A 23,548-nucleotide genomic window follows, 5' to 3' on the forward strand; every position below is an offset into this window, starting at 1 on the left:
TTAATAAAACAAACAGCAGACCCTGGGTGTAATGGAACATGCCTGAGGGATCACTGGGAGACTGAGGCAGGAGTCTTGACCAGCTTTGGCTACGTAGTTAGACCTTATCGCAAAACAAAACAAAAAAAAACCACTTGAAAGAGTGAAGATGGGGAAAAGATTGGGAGAGGATTGACAAACAAAAGAAGAAATTTAAGCAAGATGTGCTAAATTTAAATGACAAGGAAAACACTCAACTACTTAAAATTTTTATTACAGAAGTGTTTTATTCCTAAAAACTGATAACTGTGGGGGCTGGAGAGACGACTGCTCACAAGTTAAGAATGCTTGCTGCCCTTACAGAGGACCCAGGTTTGGTTCCTGTCACACATGTGGCAGCTCACAACCACCTGTAATTCCAGTTCCAGGGGATCCGAGGACCTCTTCTAGCCTCTGTGGAAGCTGCATGCATGAGGGAACACGTAGATGCCGGGAAAATACCTGACTTTTGTTCTTTTTAGCTGAAGGTCACCTTGTTTATGTGGTGAAGTTTTTTCCTACACAGATACCAGAACCTGTCCTTTGGATGCTAAGACATCGGCTTCCTTCTGTGGTTTTAGATATATCAAGTCTATAGCTATGGCTACAGTTAATCAGATTGTCAGCCAGATTGACCTGACATTGCAAAAGGACCTTAGCACAAAAGCCAGAGCTGTTCCTGAAGATGTCCACTAAGACCATTCAAGTCTCTCCTCCAACCTGGTACAGCCTGAAGGACACACGAGAAGCTTCATGGGAATGTCGGGAGAGGAAATCCTTTGGAACAACCGGTCAGAAATCTCAAACATACCAAAATATGTTTTCTCTTAAATCCTGTCCTCCTCTTGGCATTCAGAATGGTTAAGGAAAACCAAAGATATCACTTTAAAAACATGAACAAATAAACAAAGTCCACCACGTACCCTGACTCTGCAAGTAAAGAGGGAAAGGCTACTCAAAAGCCACAGATAAAGAATGGGTTAAGAAATCTGTGTTTCACAGAATCACGGTGGCTTCCAAAGGTTTCCAGCAGGTTTCATTCAAATGAAGATCTGATGTCAGCAGGTTTTATTTATTTGAGGACAAGGAGGACTCATATAGCCCAGACTAGTCTGAAACTCAGCCAAGGATGATCTTGAACTTTGCCTGTACCTCCTAAACACTGAGGTCACTGGCATGAGCCAACACACCTGGTTTATGCAGCCCTACATGTCGAACCCAGGGCCTTGTGAAGGTTAGGCAAGCACTGTACCAACTGAGTTCTGTCTGCAGCCCCAGACTCTCTCCTTGGGAGGAGACCTTCATCAATTGTCCCCATCCAAAATAGCTCTAGACTACTTGGATGTCTCTTAGTTGGAGAGACAACAGAATATTCTTAATGGACTTGGGGTAGAGAAACCTGACTGGCTGCCCTTCCCTCATAGTGCAAAGCTCTTATCTGCTGATTGCTACCATGAACAGTCCCCCTGAGAGCTGGACTAAAGGGTAAAGGCTCCTTCTATTTTTTTGAGACTTATGATAGTGGTGGTTATTTTAATTTTTTTTTTAATTGAGACAGGATCTAACTTTGTAAACCAAGCCATGTACATAGTAAGCTATATAGCCCAGGCTAGCCTCAAACTCAGAGATATACTCCTGCCTCAGGCTTCAGAGGCTGGGATTACAGATGTAATTCACCATGCCTGGCTTTTAATTTTATTTTAATGATGGTATACATAAATAATGTTCTGAAAGTACGATCGCATTTTAAATGATTACGTTAATTGTCTCACAAAACGATTTCCCCTTTTCTGCCACCTACAGCCCTTCTTTCAGTGTTACAGAGAGTGTTGCCCTTTGCTCTAGTTGGTATTCTGGGAACTGCATGGAGTAGCCTCCCACGGTAATGCTGTTAGGCTCCATCGACTGCATGCATCCCCCTGGGATCTTGTTAAAATGCAGATGCTAGTGGAGTAGGTCTGGCCTGGACTTGAAGTTCGGACGTTTCCAGCCAGCTCTCAAGTAAAGCCAGGGCTCTGTGCGTGGGCTGAACTCTGACCCCACATCCAAAGCATATGTGGATTGTGCTTTTTAAATGCCTGGCTACCCTCTCTCTCTGCATATTGTACTAAGGGTGTCTAGAAATCTACATGACTGGAGGGGTGCATGTGTGTGAGACAGACAGATTGCAGGCATGTGGAGGTCATAGGGTTTCTCTGGATTGGTTCTTTTTTTTTCCACCTTGTGACCTGGCTTGACTGTAAGCTTCTGGCTTATTCTCCCACCTCTGGCTCCTAACTCAGAGCAGAGTGCAGAGTTACAGGTGCACGCCACCACATCTGCTTTTGATGTGGGTTCTCGGATTGAGCTCAGGTCTTCAGGATTGCATGGTAAGCATTCTCACCCTCGGAACCATCTCACCAGCCCCTCTGGAGAGTCCTTTTTTTTTTTTTAATATTTAAATTTATTTTATGTGTATTGGTGTGAAGGTGTTAGATCTGGAACTGGAGTTGCAAACAGTTGGGAGCTGCCATGTGGGTGCTGGGAATTGAACCTGGGTCCTCTGGAAGAATAGCCAGTTTTCTTAACCGCTGAGCCATCTCTCCAGTCCCCCCTCTGGAGATTCTAATCCACAGCTAGGGGAAAAACTATTCATTTTTTAGAATGTTCTATGTAAATATGCATGTTTATGTAGATTTAACTCTGCAGAGTGTATGTGTGGTGAAAATAGAAGGCGTTTTTGGGGGAGGAAGGGAGTTGTGGGAGAGGAGGCAAAAAAAGGTGATGGGGGTAAATGTGAACAAAGCACGGTATACCCGTCTGTGAAAATGTCATTGTAAATTTTATATAGATTTTATATCTCAATGGAAAATAGTCTTTTAAAAAAGTGTTGCTGTAGGCAGCCTTCCCCCACATACCATTCACCACATTGTGCTTCTTAAGTCACAATAAATTCATATGTGCAAATGGGCACTAACAAATGATTTGTTTTACAAACATAGGGATTGATTAACAACTTGGAATACAATAAACATATTTTAACGCAGTCAACCGCACAGTTCAAGCTGAGTCAGACTTCCCCCTGGTTTCCATGTTTTGAGGCTGGCCTGTGGGTGCGTTTGTTCCCACTAGAGCAGTGTTTCTCAACCTGTGGGCCACAACCCCTTTGAGAAACTTCTAGAGTCTTGGCCCTGCCCCAGTGTGGACCTTAGTTCTCTCTGAGATAGAAATGCCTGTAGAGTAGTCCCACCCCTTGTAGTGACTCAGATAAGAAGGGTAGTGGTCCAAGATGTTTGAATGCCAAGGAAGAGAGGAACACGGGGTGACAGTGTACGTGGGAGCCAGGCTCACCAACGGGGTGGCCAGATGGCCCACTCTGCTCCTCTCTGTGGGATTGGCTGCTCCCCATTTAAAACCCTGAGAAATTCTGTACAGTGTTCAACAGAACAGTGACTCTTCTCTTATAAATACATATTATTCCAAATAAGTCAAGAAGACTTTAAACAAAGGGAAGAAAATGGAGGGGGGTGGCGTGAATTCCCAGCCAGTGTGGCTGGAAAGAGTTATCTTGGAGCTGAGGAGCCTTCCTTTCCTTCCCACGTGCTGCCGGGAGCAGGGTCCCGAAGCCGTTCTGGATTTTGCATCTTCTTTTCAACACTTTTTACATTTGTCGTCATCTAGTTTTGAGACATTTCTGCACTTTTCCTTCTCTCGAGTTCCTCAGACTCTGAGTGGATGAGGGATGAAGCACACAGGGCTCCTGTCATTCAAGGGTGCCGGAGAAGCCCGCACAATAGATGACAGAAACAACCGTGTCTGTCTTGGTTCACTTGGGCACCAGATGCATCTGGATTGCATGCAGCTTTGTCCTTTAAAACATCAGGGGCTTCTGTGTGGCCTGGGGGGGCGGGGATCACCAGAAACTGTAGGTTACTCTTGCTTCCTTGAGTTGGCGCGTGGGACCGAGGAACTCTCAAAGAGGAGTCAAGGCGAGTGACAGGCAGACATCCACCTCCAAACAGAGGAAGCCCAGAGCAACCCTAACCCTTTTAAACCGACATTCTGTCTGTTCAAAAATGATGTCAGGGCTGCAGGAAGGCTCAACAGGTAAGTGCCCTTGCAAGTGACCTAAGTTGTATCCCGGGAGCCCATGTCAAGGATCAAAGAACAGACAGGCTCCGCCCACATAAAACTGAACTGCACTAGCTTATTTTCAACCTTGCCTCTCTAACTTGGCACAGCTCTGAGAAAAATCCCGTGGAAGAGCCATCTGGGTTGAATAAAGGAGGGAGTTTTTCCTATTTGATTTCTCACATTTTGTTCCTCTTTGTTTTAAAGGGGGAGAAAATTGTTGTGAAATAACCAAATTATTGCATAATTGTTCATGAAACAGAAGAAATCTTTTTCCAACTCTCTACTGCTTTCCGAGGACTCCTGATCCTAGAATTTCTCCAGCCCCTCTGAAATGTGGTATCCACAAGTGCTCTGGGGGAATTGGCTGAGTAACTAACAATGGCCAGAAAATAAAGTTCTCTTTGGGTGGTCTGAAATGCAGCAGTGTTTATTTCTTTTTAGACTCAGCAAGTTTGTTTTTTGGGTTTTTTTTCCCCCCTCTCTTCCTTTTTTCCCCATTGGAGTATATTTTAGCATTTATGCTCGGGGCTTCCTTAACGGTTATAATTGAAATCGTTAGGCGTAAGTGGAGGGAGGTCCATGGTTGGTTTGGTGGTTTTGTTTTTGAAGACCAGTATTAGTAGCTTTGTGATTCGAGGACTCGGTAGTTAAGAAACGTTAGGAGGTTTCTTAATGTCTCAATAATGTGGAAAACGACAAAATAATTACTTTTTATGTGCTATAAACTGCCACTTGCCGCTCACGGTTACTTGTTCGAGCCTTATCAATTAAGGCCTTTCTTTTTAATATTACTTATTATCATTGTATGCACGGACATGATATGTGTTTGTGTGGACACGTATGTGCCTCAGTGAGCATGTGGCAGTCAAGGGACAGCTTCCTAGAGTCGGTCCTCTCCTTCCACATCTACATTGGGTTCCAAGGGTAGAACTCAAGGCATTAGGCTTGCCCGACAAGGCAAGCACTTCACCCCCTAGGCCTTCTCTTCTTACTGGACCCCAGACCTTAAATTTTAAGTAGCCAGGCCAGGTGGTGGAGGCACACCCCTTTAACCCCAGCACTCAGGAGGCAGAGGCAGGCAGATCTCAGTGAGTTCAAGGCCAGCCTGGTCTACAGAGCAAGTTCTAGGACAGCCAGGACTGTTACACAGAGAACCCCTGTCTTGAAAAACCAATAAATAAATAAAATAGCCAGGCCTGGTGGCTCGTGTGATCCCAGTGTTCAGGAGGGCTGCCTTTATTCCTTGGCTGCGTAGTTGAGTTCTGTGCCATCCTGGCCTGCAGACCGTGCCCCAGAAAATAGAGATTTTTTTTCAGTAGGATTGTTCTGTGCCTGTTTTCCCAGGCAGAGGGTACTGGGAACACAATGAGCAGGACAGGTTTCATCCCTCCCACTGTTTGAGTGAAATGGCTGAGGCGGCAGGTGTTATATAAACCAACCGCAATGCACAGATTTATGTATGACCTTTGACCTTTGGGGGTGGGGGTGGCATAACTAGAAAAGCCTTTTTCCTAAGAAGTAAGTTTCATTCAGACAAAACAGTGAATAATACATAGTATATAAAGATCTTAGTAGTCATATGTGGGTTAAACTGCCTATCCTAATTATATATCTTCTTATATTCATACCCTACCATGAAGGCTCCTTGGGAGCAGGAAAGCCTTGCCATAATAGTTTATGACTCTTTCATGTGAAAGGCTTTATGCACAATAGACCCTAGGTAGTATTTGTCAAATTAACTTATCAACTTGATTTTTCTAATCACACACCATAAGTTAGTACAGTTGTATCATTTAATATATTACCATTGTTGCTATTATAATCCCACTCTAGTAATGACACAACATGAACAAGTTATACAAAGGAACAATTTTTTTTATTCCCCGAGACAGGGTTTCTCTGTGTAACAGTCCTAGCTGTCCTGGAACTCACTCTGTAGACCAGGCTGGCCTTGAACTCACAGAGATCCACCTTCCTCTGCCTCCAGAGTGCTGGGATTAAAGGCATGCGCCACCACCGCCCGGCCTATAAAGGAATAATTTAAGGAAAACATTTCTTAACTAATGTTCCCTTACCATTATCCATGGCTCTTAAAACCCATAGCATGAGCTTGCAAACCAGAAGGTGATTTCCACCCCACCCCCACCCCCACGCTGTGGGTCTGTGTCCAGGTATTCCTGCTATCAGTTTCTACAGTGGGACACTGGGAGGGAGGTTTAAACAATTACAACATTTCCAATTGCTGTGTGTGTTTATCCTGGGATCATCTTAAAAAAATTTTTTTTTCGAAGGATGTAGAGCATAAAAACTTCTTTTGTTGAAAAATGTTAAAAGATCCATGAAATAAACCCACTTTTCTTTTGGCATTGGGATGATGTAAATGAGCTCCCGCTAAATGGAGCATGGTCTTCTGATAGTACGCTTTGCCTCTGGGTATGTTACAGTACTGCTCAGGCTTTAAATGTCCTCCAATTCCTCTGGGAGAGTGAAGCCAAGAACCCCCATCACATGACTGTCTGGATTTTTGAAATGCTAAGGCTTATCAAAACCTTATGGATTTGGAGCAATAATAAAGCAAGCACTGACAAGGGACGTCTGCCCAGGCGCTATGTAACTGGAATGTCACTTTAGGTACTGTGGTTTCATATCACAGCTGATTCTCTAATCTTTAAAAGAACTTGCCTAATTAGGGGGTTTATTTCCTTGGCAAATTACTTTCTTTTGGTATCCGAATGATTTTGCGCTTCTGTTTGGGCTGAGGATGTAGCTCAGGGTTAGGATGATTGCCTTCCTCAGTTCCTTTCTACCTTCTAAAAAAGATTTTAGAGACAGAGTCTGTCTCCGAACCCACAGCTCACCAATTCAGCCAGGTTGGCTGGCCATCCCAGGGATTGGCTTTGCTTTCCCAGCTCTGGGATTACAGATTCACATGACCACACCTAGCTCTGTGTGTGTGTGTGTGTGTGTGTGTGTGTGTGTGTGTGTGTGTGTGTGTGTCTGTCTGTCTGTCTGTCTGTCTGTCTGTCTGCGTGCGTGTGTGCGTGCGTGCGTGCGTGCGTGCGTGTGTGTGTGTGTGTGTGTGTATGTATGTGTGTGTCTGTGTCTGTGTGCATGTGTGTGTCTGTCTGTCTGTGTCTGTGTCTCTGTGTGTCTGTCTGTGTGTGTCTGTGTCTGTGTGTTCGTTTTTTGTTTCTTTGTTTTTGTTTGTTTGCTTTGGTTTGGTTTTGCTCTGTTTTGTTTTGCCTAGTGAAGAAGATGGAAGGGTAATGCTGCCCAAGTTACGGACACGGACAATACAAGATGAGCAGTAACACACTCAGTCAGAAGCCACACCTCCACGGGATCACAGTCATAGTTTAGGATTGTTTTCTTCTGGCTGTTTCAGTCTGCTGTGTCAGAATGTCGCTCTTCCTACCCTCCAGCTGCTTCCCAGATACTTCCTAGAGTCTCTGAGGAGCTCTCAAACCAGAGCCCCTGAAAACAGTTCTCTTCTTCGCATCTCTATCGCTGCCCCATTGCACCAGCCACCACTAACCGGGCATTAGGTGTGCCCCAGCTAGCTCCTAAGAGCTCCCTGGTAGGTGCATGGCTAATTCTAGAACCATTTCTGTGGTGGCCCCAGCCTCTCGGTCCCCACAGGTTAGAAGGGGAGCCAGGTGCTTCGATAGTACCACGCAACAAAGAACACGATGACAGAAGGAATATGGGGATTTATATGTCCTGTGCCGGCCCAGCATGAAGCAATGCCTTTATTTCAACAAGGAGTGTTCCTCCTGCAACTGTTTAAGAACTCTGCTCACCTTCAACACATAGCCTCCAAGGCTGCTCTGCTCCCAGCTAACTAGCAGGAAGAAGAGAGAGCCTGGCGGCAGGTACACACCCACTGTTCCAGCTCACACTGCGGGTGAGAACTGGACACTCAGCCCCCCTCCCCAATACCTGCAAGGGGAGCTGAGGAGCCGGGCACTTTGTAAGCCTCCCTTTCATTGCCCTAGTCATCTCACTGGACCCTTGGTCTAACACTCCACACAGGCGAAGGCCTCATTGGTCAGAGTCTGAACCAGCAGCCTTCCCTAGGCAACACCTTTTCCTACCCATAAAAACAACTTTTCTAAACCAGGCCGTGGTAGCACACACCTTTAATTCCAGCACGCAGAAGGCAGAGGCAGGTGGATCTTTGTGAGTTCAAGGCCAGCCTACAGAGCAAGTTCCAGGACAGCCAGAGCTGCTACATGGAGAAACTCTGTCTTGGAAAAACAAACAAACAAACAAACAAAAACAAAAAAAACTTGTCCAGATCTTTCTTGTTCTTCTCAAAGCCATGAAAGGCTGCTCCTAACAAATGACCTGTCCTCGGACTGCAGGAGCAGAGGAAGTGCTCATCTCCTTCAGCCCTCTTCCCTAGTTCCTACACCAAGCCCTGCTCCCCACACACCAGCCTTCCTTCCTTTCCGCTTGTCCTAGCAGAGGATGCTGCTTCTCTGGAAACGTTCTTCCACCTACTTCCTTAGATGCTTCTTGTCTTTCTAATCTGATTAATAGTCTCATAATTTCATATCATTGTCATCTCATTAAAATATTAAAAACCTGTGGGCTGAAGCTGTCGGCTACATGTCTCTTGTTGTCTTTTCTTCTTTCTCATTTTTTTTTTTTTTTTTTTTTTTTTTTTTTGGTTTTTCAAGACAGGGTTTCTCTGTGTAGCCCTGGCTGTCCTGGAATTCACTCTGTAGACCAGGCTGGTCCTGAACTCACAGAGATGAACCTGCCTCTGCCTCTTAAGTACTGGGATTAAAGGTGTGCGCCACCACCGCCCGGCTTAATTTCACTTGTTTATGTGCATATGTGTGTATTGTTCCTCTTTGTGCCACAGAGCACATGTGACAGTTAGGACGACCCACAGGAAGGAGTCACTCCTCTCCTGTGGATACTGGGGATGGAACTCAAGGTCATCAGACTTGATGGCAAGCTCCTTTATCTCCTGAGCCATTTCGCCAGCCCCAACTTGTGTCTTTTCCCATGACAAGTAGGTAGTAAGAGTGGATACAGTTGTATCAGTTCATGTCATTGCTAATGATGGCACCTCAGTCCTTAAGAATTAACTACATTATGTTTTATATGAAAGATGAGACAAAGTGGTGTGTGTGTGTGTATGTGTGTGTGTGTGTGTGTGTGTGTGTTCAACTTAGTGCTTATGGAAGTACATACTGCCTTGTTTATTTCTTAGGGATCAAAGATACAGTTTGTTTCTTTTGTGATCAGTAAGTGGGATATATAGAAGTGATTATAGAGCTGGGCGTGGTGACACACACCTAGAATGTCAGCCCTGGTAAGGCTTTACCAGGAGGATTGATAGTTCAAGACAGAGCAGAGGAGGGAAGGACTTGCACCCTGTTAGATATCATGAGTAATTCCGAGATGATTTAGTGTATACAACAGGATGTGCATTGGTTAGTGGTAAATACTAAGCCACTCTACAGTTGAGACTTAGCAGCCGTAGGCTTTGTATTTGCAGGTTTTGAGAGACAATCCCTACAGACACAGAAGGGTCTGTATACGTGTATAGGACAGTCTAGATCTGTATATGTGTGTAGGACAGTCAAGGTCTGTGTATGTATATAGGACAGTCTAGATCTGTATACGTGTGTAGGACAGTCAAGGTCTGTATACGTGCATAGGACGGTCAAGGTTGACGGTTTTCCCAGAAATCATTAATATTAATACTAATGCTGCATTTTATTATTGGGATTTTCATCTGATAGGAAAACTATTTAGGTCTTTGTCTTCACATGTCCTTAGTTACAATTTTATGAGCTGCTCTTTTTTTTTCTTTTTTAACCTTGGCTTCTGGTATTTTCTCTGGGAAAAACCTTAAACAGAAGCTGAGTGGCCTTGAGGCACAGTTTTTAGTAAAAGCTCTGCTGAGTCATCATTTCATATAAAATCCTAACCAGATCCATTATTGTTAAAGTAAGGTAACACATTTCCAAGGTTAACTTTCTCTGTGGTTGCCCCCATGAACAGCACATGCTCATTGAGTGACATTTAATTATTGCTAAATTCAGTTACATATTTCTGATAAGAAAAATGCAGTTACATTCAAGAGAGCAGATTGTCAGGAATTTATTCACAAAAGACAAATTTAAACCATAGAATTTTTTTTTATGTGTGTTAGTGTTTTTTTTCCTGCATGTATGTCTATGTGAGGGTGTCGGATCCCCTGGAATTAGAGTTACAGACAATTGTGAGCTGCCATGTGGGTGTGGGAATTGAACCCGGGTTCTCTAGGAGAGCAGTCAATGTTCTTAACCACTGAGCCATCTCTCCAGCCCCAGGATTTTGTTTATGTAAAACTATAGCCAGTGCCAGGCATGATGACTCGTGTAATCTCAGAAAGCCCAGGCAGAGGGATTGTCACATGTTTGAAGCCAACCTGGGCTACAAAGTGAGACCTAAGAAAAAAGAAATAATAGTAAAACACTATTCAGTACCACAGGGGGAAGTGTCTAGAATATACTGTTGATGACATAGTTTGCCATTTGGTGACGGTTTAGTTTTAACTACAAAGGAATACCTCTTTTCTTCCTCTTTAAAAAAAAAGAAAAAATTACATTAGAGGTGGAGAGGTGACCTGGTGGATAAGAGCACTTACTGCTCTTGGAGAGGACCTGGGTTCAGTTCTGATACCCATGTGGCGGCTCACAATTACCTACCTGTACCTCCAGTTCCAGGGGCACTGTTGTGATTCTTGTAGTGTACACATCATAGACAAGTACTCCGCCACTAACTACGTCCCTGGCCTTGAGTCACAGTTTGCTGTTGTCTGTGAAATAGCCAAACAAGCATCTATCTCAAAACTAAGTTGTTAATAAGGATATATTACAACAGGATTTATTTCAGACACGTATGAAAATGCCACAGTGCGACCCATTTAAAAATATTTTTTACATAGCACAGGATTCTAACTGCTCATCAGGACACTGATGTGGATGAGAATGAGGGAAGTGGTAGGTTTTCCTCTGTGTGGGGTACAGCTGACTAGCCCATGCCAGAATCAGTCAGCCTGCATCCACACTCCTGCAAAGTGACCTTGAGAAAGGCCTTTTACCTCTCTACCACTATTCCCTTACCTGTGGCAGAAGCAATTGCATTTCCCAACACCCAGTGTTGTTATAAGGGTTAAAGGCATTATTGCTATGTTGTGTGCTTAGCAGTCCCAGGTCCAGCGGTTGGTGTGGAGTCGCATATTTGCTTATAGTGTTGAACAAGGAACCAAACAGAGAAAAGAAAAAGAAAAAACTGAACCTATTTGAAAGAAAATATATCTGCTGACATGAAAGAAAAGGTGTAAGTCTGAGGGAGGGAAGGAGTTTAAGAGTAACTAATCTAGCATCTGCCTGTGAAAGGACGTAGTGCCGTAGTGCCGAAAGACAGTAGAGAGTGAGAGGCTAGCTAGGCTGCCCTCCTTCAGCAGGCAGGGACTCAGAATTTCCCACTGTGGGATTGGAGTGACAGAAGACACTAACCAGGTTCTCAGAGTGACAGGTTTTATTGGTTTGTCATTAAGGCTAATAACAGTGCTATGATAGTTCTTTGATCTGTGAACAATTTCTGTCCATGGAAAAATAAAGAGTGTAAAGTTTTATGTATTTGAGGCAAGGTCTTACTATGTAACCCCAGCTGCCCTGGAGCTTGATATTTAGACAAGGTTGTCCTCGAACTCAGAGAGATCCACCTTTCTCTACCTCTCAGGTACTAAGATTAAAGACATGCGTTGTCACACCCAGATAAATGCAAATTTTTTAAATGTACCCCTTTTTTAAATCCACTTTATTTCTTTAATATTTATTTTTATTTTATGTGCATTGCTGTTTTGCCTCATGAATGTCTATGTGAGGGTGTCGGATCCCCTGGAACTGGAGTTACAGACAGTTGTGAGCTGCCATGTGGGTGCTGGGAATTGAACCTGGGCCCTCTGGAAGAGTACCCAGTGCTCTTAACCACTGGGCCATCTTTCCAGCCCTGATAAATGCAAAATTCTAAAGACTAATGGAGCAGTAGATGTTGTCATGTCTTGTACTGTTTTATTTATGCATGTATTAAATGGTTCTTTGATTCTGGTTACTGAGTTACATTCTATCAGACCTCAGAGATTTGTTGTTGACTCTAGTATCTCAAAGACACCTCCCAAAACCTCATACATAAAACCTGTTGAAAACTGGACCATCGTCCTCTGCATTGGACCCCAGTGTGGTATATATCCAGAGATGCATGTGTATTTATATAAAATTACTCAGAATAAGTAATCTCTTTTTTAAAAACATGGTCTCACTCTATAACCCGGGCTGATACACAATAAACTGTGTAGCACAGGTGTTTCACGAGTGCCTTTGTGACTTCCAGGTCCGCTGGATGATGTACTGGATTGTCTTTGCCCTCTACACTGTGATTGAAACAGTGGCCGATCAGACACTTGCATGGTAAGTTCCGCCACTCTAGGGGACTCCGGCGCTCTCGGGTGTCCTAAGTTCTTAGCCTGCTCTTGCTTTTCTCCATGAGATCAAGCAACTTAGTTACCCAGCATCTTTTCCTTTCTCTGTCTTCCCCGTGACAACGGCGCTTTCTGTGGAGCCCGCCCTCAGGAAGGCAGCTCACTGTGCTCATCCCTGCCCACCCCCCACTCCCACCAGCGTCTTAAAATAGAGAACCTGGCTGTCATCATCCGCTTTTCCACACTCATGACTTCAGACTTTCTCTCGATGGCTTCCGAACCGACTCCTCTCCAATCCGCAGCATCTGGTCGGAGCCCTCCCTCCCTCCCTCCCTCCGCAGCCCGACAGCTCTGAGCACGAACACAGGCTACACCGCGTCAGCAGCCACGTGGACACCCACCCACTTGACAGCAGCTCCCCGGTGGCTCCTGCAAAGCACCATGAGGCGTAATTACAACATGTTCATTCCCTCATGGAGCTCACAGTTTACAGAGGACCCATACTTAAGGACTCGAGTCTCCTCACGTGGTATTTCCGAGTACCTTTCCATCCAACCGTGCCATTAGAGAAGTCTCCTTTCTAAACATGGAAACCCGAGACCTTGCCGGTGTTTCCGTTTCTTCCCGTGCGTCATAGACTGGAGCTGAAATCAACCCAGTTATCTTTTCTTTACCTGAGCTACTAAATACAGACAGACAGGCAGACAGATAGATAGATAAGGCAAGTAGATAGATACATCAGACTGGTATTGACTTGAACCCCGCCATCCCTTTCTATTCCTTCTTGGGCCTGCTTTACACCATTTCCAGTCTCATATTCTCATACAACATTATATCATGCCATCACACAGATTTGTAGGAAAAGTATATATCCTCAGACTCAGACTTCAATATTCTTTTCTTTCTTTCTTTCTTTCTTTCTTTCTTTCTTTTTTTTTTTTTTTTTCCGGACATGGTCTCACTGTGTAACTCTAGCTGGTCTGGAATTGGCTTGTGGACCAGGGTAGCCTCGAACCTCCAGAGGTCTTCCTGGCTCTGACTCCTGAGTGCTGGGATTAAGTGCGTGGCTCACCATACCTGGCCAGACTTAAACATTCTTAACCCCTTATTTATGAGTTGGTTCAAATCAATATCTTATCTCTCGCCCGCCTCTGTCACCCCCTCTTCCCCCACCTTACCTTCTTCTTCCCCCCTGCTCCTCTCTCTCTCTCCCCCACCCTACCCTCTTCCTCTCTCTCTTTTTCCTCCCCTACCACCTCACCCAGGATTTCCTACATGCTCAACATACACTCTGAACCAGATCCTACTCTCCTCCGTTTTTCTAGTCTCACTTGAAATATTTTCCTTGAGGCGGAAGAAATGGCTCCCTTCCGTGTAACTTCAGTTCTAGGGCACCTGATGCCCTATTCTGGTCTCTACTGGCATATCACACACAGACACACACAGCAAACGTACATCCACATAAGTGTTTCCTTCCCTTCCCTTTATCCCTATTCCTTTCCCTGTTGATTTTGGTTTAGATGTCTGAGGAGAATTATCTCCTGGCTTCTGGGGGAAGGCAGAATTCAAGACAGTGTTTGTCTGTGTAGCCCTGGCTGTCCTGGAACTCATTCTGTAGACCAGGCTGGCCTCAAACTCAGAGATCCGCCTGCCTCTGCCTCTGCCTCCCGAGTGATTAAAGGTGTGTCCCAGCTTCTCTTAACTTTTAACTGACAAAACAAAGATTTTTAACCATTCGAGGGGCCTGGAGCTTCTCAAAGTCCTTCTTTCCTTCCCTTCTTATTTATTCATCTGTTTGAAGGCATGATCTACTGTAGCCAGGGCTGACCTTGAACTCCTGGTCTTCCTGCCTCTACTAGGATGACAGGCGTGAACCCGCCATGTGTGTTTATTTTGTTATGGCCCTGCTGGGGACCAGACCTTTACCAGCTGAGCTACATCCCCAGCCCCCACAGTTTTGTTTTGTGTTTTTTTACTACTTTTTTTTTTCTAATTTCAAGTATAGCTCATATACATTATTGAAAAAATGTAGAAAACGTTGGATGTTAAAAATTGGGTGGGCTGACCAGGTGGTCCATTCTAAAAAGGTGCTTGCCACACAAGCCTCACAACCAGAGTTCAGTCCGGATCTCACGGTGGATGGAGAGAACTGCCGTTGGTGTTTGCACCCACCCGTACATCATACACACTTGCATGCACACACACAATCATAGCTTCTTTGTTGTGGTTTTTCTATCCTGAAAATCCATGTACTCGATCAGTTGCGCTGTGGCAGAGAGGGTTTACTGACTACACAGTAGTCACTCCTCACTGCCCCCCAACACCCTCCCACCCCAACTCCACCCCTCCCACCCCCCCACCCCCGCCTATCTGCCTTCCCACAAAAACTCAGACTTGGGGCTTGTTGTATCTGGTACCCCATGGTCCTCTCACACTGTGTGAGTTAGCTTTTCGGGTGGCAGCAGGCCAGCCCTCTAGAGCACAGTGGGTTAGAACAGCAGACCTCAGTGTCCTGCTCATGTGGCCTCAGGGCAGGGCTTTGGCTGCAGCCTTGCTGGGCTCAGCTCCATGAATGTCTCTATTCAGAACCAAGGCTGAGGAAGGAAGTATTTCCATGACGGAAGCTTTAGCCAAAGGTTGGGGGAGTTGGGTGAGAGTGTCAGAGAGCAACTAAGACTTATGTCCTCTCTGTCACACTCACTTGGGTTGACCAGTCAAGTCACATGGTCCAGGGCTGGGGAAGTAATTCCACCCACAGGAAAGACATGGGCACTTTGCTAGTTTCCAGTCTGCCCCTGCGGTAATTCCTCGTACCCTTCCTCTGCAGTTGGAATTGGGAGGGAAAACTGACGTGCACGTGGAACAGATGGAAGTTGTCCCCTGATGTCTGTAGGTGTGTCACACACTTCTGGAACAGTCCCTAGCCGCCCTGACTAAATGGTAATTCCATCCTTCCGAAGCCACTGCACTTAGTTCAGGAGCTGGCCTGTGCACGGTGTCTGCAAGGATCCTTGTAGTCCTCGATCCACCCGGCTATGATTTAAGGATATGAACTCATCAATACATTCCACTGCGATGTTCCCTCGTCAGCAGCTTCCACGCGTGGAAACAGATACGGTGGTTTTGTGGTTTCCATGTTCTTTGCTGTTTTGCTTCCTACCGTATTTCCTTCTGATGATTTCGTTGTTTTGTTTCTTGTTAGGTTTCCCCTGTACTATGAGCTGAAGATTGCCTTTGTCATCTGGCTGCTCTCCCCCTACACCAGAGGGGCGAGTTTAATATATAGAAAGTTCCTTCATCCTCTTCTTTCTTCAAAGGAAAGGGTAAGGTCGATCAGTTCTCACCACATCCTGTCTTTCAGTAGTGTATGTGTCAGCCTTGTAAAAAGAGGCTTCTTAGCATTAATTCTAAATAAAACTAGCAGGGCATGGGGATGCACACCCACGAAGGAGGCAGAGGCAGGCAGATCTCTTTAAGTTTTAGGCTAGCCTGGTTTATATATCCATTTCCAGGCCAGCCAGGAAAAAAAGACTCCATCTAAAAAAGAAAAAAAAAAAAAAAACTGAATAAACTAACCTCTATTGATATGTTCTTGTTACTATTTGCCAGTTTTTGTTTTTAAAACAGGATCTCACAGTATCTCCTGGCTGACCTGAAACCTCCCTATGTAGTCCAGGCTAGCCTCAGACTTAAAAGGATCTGCCTATCCAGAGTGTTGGAATTAAAAGCATGCACTACCACACCCAGCTTAATTATTTTATTTTATTTTTTTTACTCCAGACTTCAAGTAGCCCAGACTGGCTTTGAATTTACTATGTAACTGAAGATAACTTTGAACTTGTACTGTTTCTGCCCCTACCTCCCTACTGGGATGAGAGGGGTGTGCTGCCGCACCTGACTTGACTGTTAACTGTTTGTCCCCAGGAAATTGACGATTACATTGTCCAAGCCAAGGAAAGAGGCTATGAGACGATGGTTAACTTCGGGCGTCAAGGTTTGAATTTGGCGGCAGCAGCCGCGGTCACAGCAGCAGTAAAGGTAAGGTTTCCTTGGTCCTGTTTGGTGTTCCCATCAGCTCCATTCAGAAATGTGGCCACTTTAATTTTAGATCATTATAAAACTGTGGCAGAACTCTGTTTCATGTTTATTCTAGCACTTGAATAAACAAGTCGGTAATTTTAATGATATTTTAACACTTCGTTTTCTATGTTATTTGGGAGTCCAAGGCCCTTATTTTATTATGAAATTAAAGGTAGTTAATAAATAAAACGTACCTGCAAATGTCATATTGGGGTACAGTTTTCCCCCCTTTTAACCTTGAAATAGTTTTGATAACGCACCTTAAGTAAAGATGACCATTCTTTTCTCTGTGTCTCTGGTCTCTCTCTCTCTCTCCTCCTCTCTTTCTCTCTGTGCCACTGCCTTGCTAGGATTTCTGGCTTCCTTCTGCACCTCTGCTTCAACCAATTTGAGGTAACTGGTTATTCAAAATAAAGCATGTAAAGAGTTTGTCCTTCCAGCCGGGTCGCTGATTGAACGCCTTCTCTGGAGACTGGTGCTGTGGCTGTTGAGCTCCTGTGCATGTAGTAATTGGTGTGGCTTATTTTCAGTAGCCTAGCACAACTGATTTTAGCGTGTGGTATACGAGAAAAAGAAAACAACGGTCTTCACACCCAGAAAGTGCTGACGGTGACTTTTAAAGTCACCATAAGCAGTTTGCTAATTTGTGTATGCCTTGGCTGCTCTGTGTATAAAACAAGGGTGACGTGTCTCTGAACATACATGATAGTACTGCGCTTGCTCAGAGTGGGAGCCAGGGATCCTTAATTTCATGGGGATGGTTGATTATATGGAGTAAAATTGGGGTAGTTAGTATTCTACTTTCAAGTCACGCCCTTTTGTTGTTTGTTGTTGTTTGCGGGTTTATTTTTGTGTTAATTGTGTGTATGTGTCTGTGTGTACCTGTGTGGGTATAATGCATGTGAGCACAGGCGCCCGTGCGGTCAGGAAGCCTAGGATTCCCTGGAGCTAGAGTTACAGACCATTGTGACCCTCCTAATGTGGACGCTAGGAACTGAAAGGGGGTCCTCTGCAAGAGAAGCAAATGCTCCGAACTTCTGAGCCATTTCTCCAGCTCAAGGCAGGCTCTTTTTTTTTTTGTTTGTTTTGTTTTGTTTTTTCGAGACAGGGTTTCTCTGTGTAGCTTTGCGCCTTTCCTGGATCTCACTCTGTAAACCAGGCTGGCCTCGAACTCACAGAGATCCGCCTGGCTCTGCCTCCCAAGTGCTGGGATTAAAGGCGTGTGCCACCACCGCCCAGCAAGGCAGGCCCTTTTTAACTGAGCTGTGATATGGAAAGATACAGTTCAGCTACGCAGTGATTTTACAGAACTGCAGTGGTGGAAGAGTGTTTGTGGGAGGGCACTTTAACTCTGCAGAGACCCTTGGCTCACCCATCCACGTTTAACAGAATCAAAAAGGGAGAACTCGCATGCTCTTCCTGGCAGTGTTGCAGGGAGGCCTAAGCAGAAATTCATTAATAGGATATACGTAGACAACTGTATCGAAAATGGTTATTGACTATTGTATAATAGTATGCTACAATGTTTACTACTATATAGTGTGCCTCTTACTGGGCTTGTAAAGAGCTTTCCTTTCATTAAAAGAGATGAGTAAACTCTGAAACAGCAGCATTTTGAGCTTATTGGAGTTTATTTTGCTTTTTGTTTCTTGCTTAATGAAAATGCATTGCTGATCACATATCTACCATGAAGACCACCCAAGAGATCGATCCATCCTTCACAACTAGACAGTGTGAAGGGGGGTGGGGGCTGATGTAGTTATTGTAGACGGGGAAATCATGCCATATGTTGCAGTGTTGTGGGCAATGAGCCTCCAGTTCCAAGGGCCCATACATCACCGAGCACCACAGGGGAAAGAATGGCCATCTCCAAGCAGGGCCATCACATTATTCCCACCCCACCCTCACCAAACACCAACAAGAAGGACAGAATTCTTAAAGATTTCAGAGATTAAAATCACATCATGTTCAAATAATCTAGCATCAGAATAGCAGTAAACTTCTAGTTAATGAAAGAGAAGCATGAAGGTAGTGTGACATCACCCATGATGCCATCTTGTAACTCTGGGCCAAGTTGTATGCTGAGCAAAGCCTGTCAATCAGGTGTAAACCTAAAATAATTGAAAAAGAATAGATTTCATTTTTCTTTTTAAGTTCTTCGTATGCAAACCCATAAAATGTATCAAATGCACACCTTATTCAGAATAGGTATGTTCTGCCAAAGCTAAAGAGGAGGGATGGGAGACAAGGAGACCCGTGGATCTGGGAAATAGGTTGTCCAGCACAGAAGGGAGATGACAGAATTCCCTAGGACAATGCGCATCAAGTCCAGAATCCAGCCGGAAGTGGATTCTGCGGATCGAAGGTGCTAACAGAGATGCTTCTGAACGAAGTACAGAATTGAAATATGGAGAATAGAATAGAATTAGCTTGATGCTGTGCAGGGTTGACACTTAATCCCAGCCATGTGTATGGTGTGACCCATCAAAGAACTCACCGGCTGCAGACAGCGTGTACCTGGGCACACAGAGCCCTGCACACCATGGGAAATGTATTGGTGACTATGCACAGAGTAGGACGACAGCTAAGCAAATGAAAATCAAAAAGGCAATTATTAACTCTGGGGGGCGGCGGGGAGGGAACCAACAAAAATCCTATTAGACGCCAAGTACACTAATGGAACCTGGCCCAGCCCAGCAGTAAGAAGAAGAATCTAACAACCGTCATCTTGCTCTGTTGAGACATGGGGGTGGGGAAGAGGGGCAGAGGTGGAAAAGAAAACTCTCACTCTTACAAGTCTAGAGTGGTGTGACCACAGGTGGCTTCCTGCTTGCCATCTAAGCTTGGCATTGGTTGACTGTGCAGGCCAAGTGGATAGATTTATTTACACTTCAAAGACATTTCCGAACTTGCCTTTTTTTAAAAGCCTCATTCGACGACGTGATCCTGTATAGAAAACTGCAAATTCAGTTTCAACTTTAAATGTGCACTGAAAACGCATTTGAGGACGTTGTTTTAGTAAATACAGAAAGAAGCCCCCAACAGTTCTCAGTTTAACACTTGGAAACATTCCTAATATGTTTTCTTGCCTGTGTGTATGGACATCGTGTGCACGCCTGGTCCCCAGAGGCCAGAGGCAGGTGTAGGAAACCCTGTAACTAGAGTTACCATTGTTGTGAACTATTATGTGGGTGCTGGAAACTGAACCCACGTCTTCGGTAAGAACAGAGCAAATGATCCTAACCACTGAGTCATCTCTCCAACTCCTGAGACGTTATAGATTGTAACTACTTGTAAGGTATTTACTGTATCTTGACTTATATTTGCAAAGCCTGTTCTTGCTTCATGAGAAGTCAGCAACCCTCACAACATAACTTTATCCTTATCCCCTCATTTTGTCTTATTCTGCCTTAATCAGTTTTCACCATCCTACCATCCCATATATGGCACACTTAGCATCTCTACCTACCACCTTGTCTAAGATGGGTGCTGATGGTGCATTCTGAGATGGTTGGGCTCTGTGGTCTCACCGGCTGCTTACTGTCTGCCTGTAGCCAGTGTCTCTATTGCTAACTGAAAATTTTAACCCATCCTTTGGTTGCTAGTCTGTTCCTAAATATTGTTATCTCAAAGAAAGACTTTTCTATAAAAAAAAATGCCACAAAAGATAATCCTGTATCTACTTCCTCCTTTGTGATTCGTGGATTTCACTTCTATATTTAACAACTCAAAATCAACTCTCAACTCCCCCCCCCCCCGGTTGGGGGTGCAGGAAACAGAGACTATAAAGCCACCACAGTCGCTACAAAACAAGCCCACCACTGAAGGTCACTGCCCTACTTGCTGGCATCGTGGTTCTTTAACCAAAACAAAAGTCTCAGTGCATGGGATGATGTCATGTTCTTATGACTGCAGGAGTGCTAGACACTCAGTTCTTGGTTCTGTTGTGTCTATTAGAAATAGTCAGTAACTTTGTTAAGTACTACATAATGTCAGCTCTGTTGGCCTCAAGGTATACTGTGCTTTTTTTAAGTGGCTGAAATTAGTTTCATCTCTGGGGACATTTAAAAAAAAAAATCTATTGTCACAAAAGAACTTACTGAAGCAGACATTTCATACTCAAGTAAATTGGAACCAAACTAAGAAATAGGTCACGATTAAAGAGAAACCGAAAGAAAAATGATACCAAAATGTGTGCATTGTTAAGTGTGGGGTGTGGGGGGGGGGGGTGTGTGGGTGTGTGTGTATACATATATACCTATACATGTAGTTTGTTAGAAATACCTTTCAGGCTGAAAATTCTTACTCTGATTGTATAATATTTAGATAAGGGTGATTTCCTGCCTAGGATCCCCAGGTTGAATCACCTGAGCGTGTCAGAGATGAAAACAGGAATCTAATCAGAACATTTATTACACCGTAAAGCAATTTTCTGAAAATGTTACTCAGTCCTCTGGCCTCATTACCAGGCATCTGTTCACAAGGTCAGTGTACAAGTTTATTTTGGCTGAGCAAAGCACAAATACATGAAGGACCTTCAAGGATTCTGCTGAGGATGCTCAGCGTCCCTGCTTCCGCGTGGGAGATGCAGGTGGCATTGATGTAACTGACCAGCATCCATGCAATGAAGGGCAGGTGAAGAGCAGAGCTGCTGGACCCTGTGGCCACCTCAGGATTCACTCTGGCAGCCTCTTCTCATTACAGCTCTTTAATAGACCCCCCTCCAAAAAAAAAAAATTTATAGAAATTAGAGCTCTGCAGGTAAAATTGCTGCAATCTAATTGACTTTTTAAGCCACCATTATTGGCTTCAAATTCTTGACCTCTTGCTCTCTGTTTTAATGGCTTTCTGTCTGTGAAAGGATTTTGAAATTATTCATTTATAGAGTCCCATCCCCTTTTCTGTGGGGAAAAGGAAATTCCGCCTGTTTTCTTACAGTCCACAGAGCGGATTAGTGTAACCGACACTGAATTCTAAGAACACTTGAATTAGTCTGGATTTTTTTTTTTCTTTTTAAGTTTGGATTCTCCTACATATCAGCCACAAGGCTGTAGGCAAGCCGTCTACACTGATGTTAGAATTAAACACTTTTCTTGTCTCTAAAGCCAGGGGTTGACATCTAATATCTACAATCCTGCTGTGTCTCCAGAAGGGCAGCTGTCAACTGGAAGTGGTTTATGCTCCCACCTACACCACCCCAGGGACATTTTAGGTCATCACAAGGAGCCACTTCTGACACCTGAGTAGAGGCCAGGGGTGCAGCTTACTGTCCTGCAAGGTAGAAACACTGCAAAGATTTTATCCAGCTCAGAAGAGCAGTGCATTGAGATCAAGAGACCCTGCTTCAAAGGTGTAACGAATCCAAAAAAAAAAAAACTGAAGAAACCATACACACATGTATAAGAAGTTTAGGAAATGATTACAAGTCACTTTGATTTTCTAGTTCCTTTTTAAATTTTTCCTCTATATAGTGAGTATTTTTCAGTAATTATATATATAGATGTATATATCTAATCTTCAAAACACTGATACATCATTCACCTAATGTGAATATACCTAGGTCCATCCTGGACTTCATCAGTTTTATTTTTTTTTAATAATTTATTTTTATTTTATGTGCATTAGTGTTTTGCCTGCATGTATATTTGGTGTTTTGCCTGTGTGAGGGTGTCAGATCCCCTGGAAGTGGAGTTACAGACAGTTCTCAGCCACCCAGGTCCTCTGGAAGAGTAGTCAGTGCTCTTAACCACTGAGCCATCTCTCCAGCCCCCATCAGTTTTATTATTGACTGTCCAGAGGGAGGTTTCCCCAACATTGAGAACTAAACTTAGCAGCCATTAAATGTAACACACATCACATGAGAAGTAGAGCTGAATAGCTATAATAACTGAAAAGGATAATAAGAATTACATTGAAAAAGCATAGATTATAATAAAGCATGATAGGATAACACTATATGGCTGACCTAGAACTCAGGACCTTCCTGCCTCAGCGTCCCAAGTGCTTAGATTACAATCATGAGCTACCATACCCACTGTACATATAGTTCTGACATGAATAAGATCAAAAGAGACAGAGTATGCAAATACCTTGTTGATGGTGACCCCTTCTTCCTGATTGCCTGGAATGCTGTTTCTATACTTACTCCACCCAGAGTGGAGTATCCTTTTGATTAATATTGTACAAGCCAAATAGAAGAAGAGGGATACACATTTAATTGAAGCAAAGCAGAAATGCCTTTTAGTGATAACTGAGTAGGCTTTCCTACTTTGCCCTCAAAACAGAGGAACTAGGCTAGAGAGATAGCTTGGCAGTTAAGAGCACACACTGCTCTTGCAGAGGACCAGAGTTCAGTTACCAGCACCACACTGGGCAGCTCACAACTGTCTGTACCTGTAACTCCAGCTACAGCCTCTGGCTTCTAGGCACTAACACTCACATGCACATACCAACCCCCACACCCAACTCCAGGCACACGCCCAATTTTAAAAGGTAAAAATAATTTTTTTTTAAAGATAGCGAAGAAACTATTTTTCTTCTTTTATCTTTATTCCATGTTTGAGGCAAGGTCACACTGTGTGACCCTGGCTGGCTTGCCTCTGTCTCCACAGTGCTGGGATTAAGGGCCACACCACACACAGCGACTGTTTTTCTTTTGGTGATGGGAGTGAAGCATTAGATACAAAAACCACAGTGTCAAATGGAGCAGAAACTGTTATCGTGCAGCATGTTATTATAATCAAGTCTTCATTAAACCAGCGTGAGGAGGACAGATAAGGACAAAGGTGTATGAAAAAAATGCCATAGCAAAACCCATCGCTTGGTATGTTCAATTTTAAAACTAATTTT

The 23,548-nt window shown here is 44.1% G+C and overlaps 1 protein-coding gene across 1 annotated transcript in view; it reads left to right on the forward strand.

Annotated features, from left to right (window-relative positions):
• The window catches only part of Reep3 (receptor accessory protein 3), a 78,146-nt gene that overhangs the window by 41,684 nt on the left and 12,914 nt on the right, over window positions 1-23,548 (forward strand). The window contains exons 3-5 of the mRNA XM_059282144.1: window positions 12,532-12,608; window positions 15,822-15,942; window positions 16,544-16,657. Coding sequence (XP_059138127.1) covers window positions 12,532-12,608; window positions 15,822-15,942; window positions 16,544-16,657 — 312 coding nt within the window. The remainder of the gene's footprint in view (window positions 1-12,531; window positions 12,609-15,821; window positions 15,943-16,543; window positions 16,658-23,548) is intronic.

This window comes from Peromyscus eremicus, chromosome 16_21 (assembly GCF_949786415.1).
Source record: "Peromyscus eremicus chromosome 16_21, PerEre_H2_v1, whole genome shotgun sequence".
NCBI classification, from domain to species: domain Eukaryota; kingdom Metazoa; phylum Chordata; class Mammalia; order Rodentia; family Cricetidae; genus Peromyscus; species Peromyscus eremicus.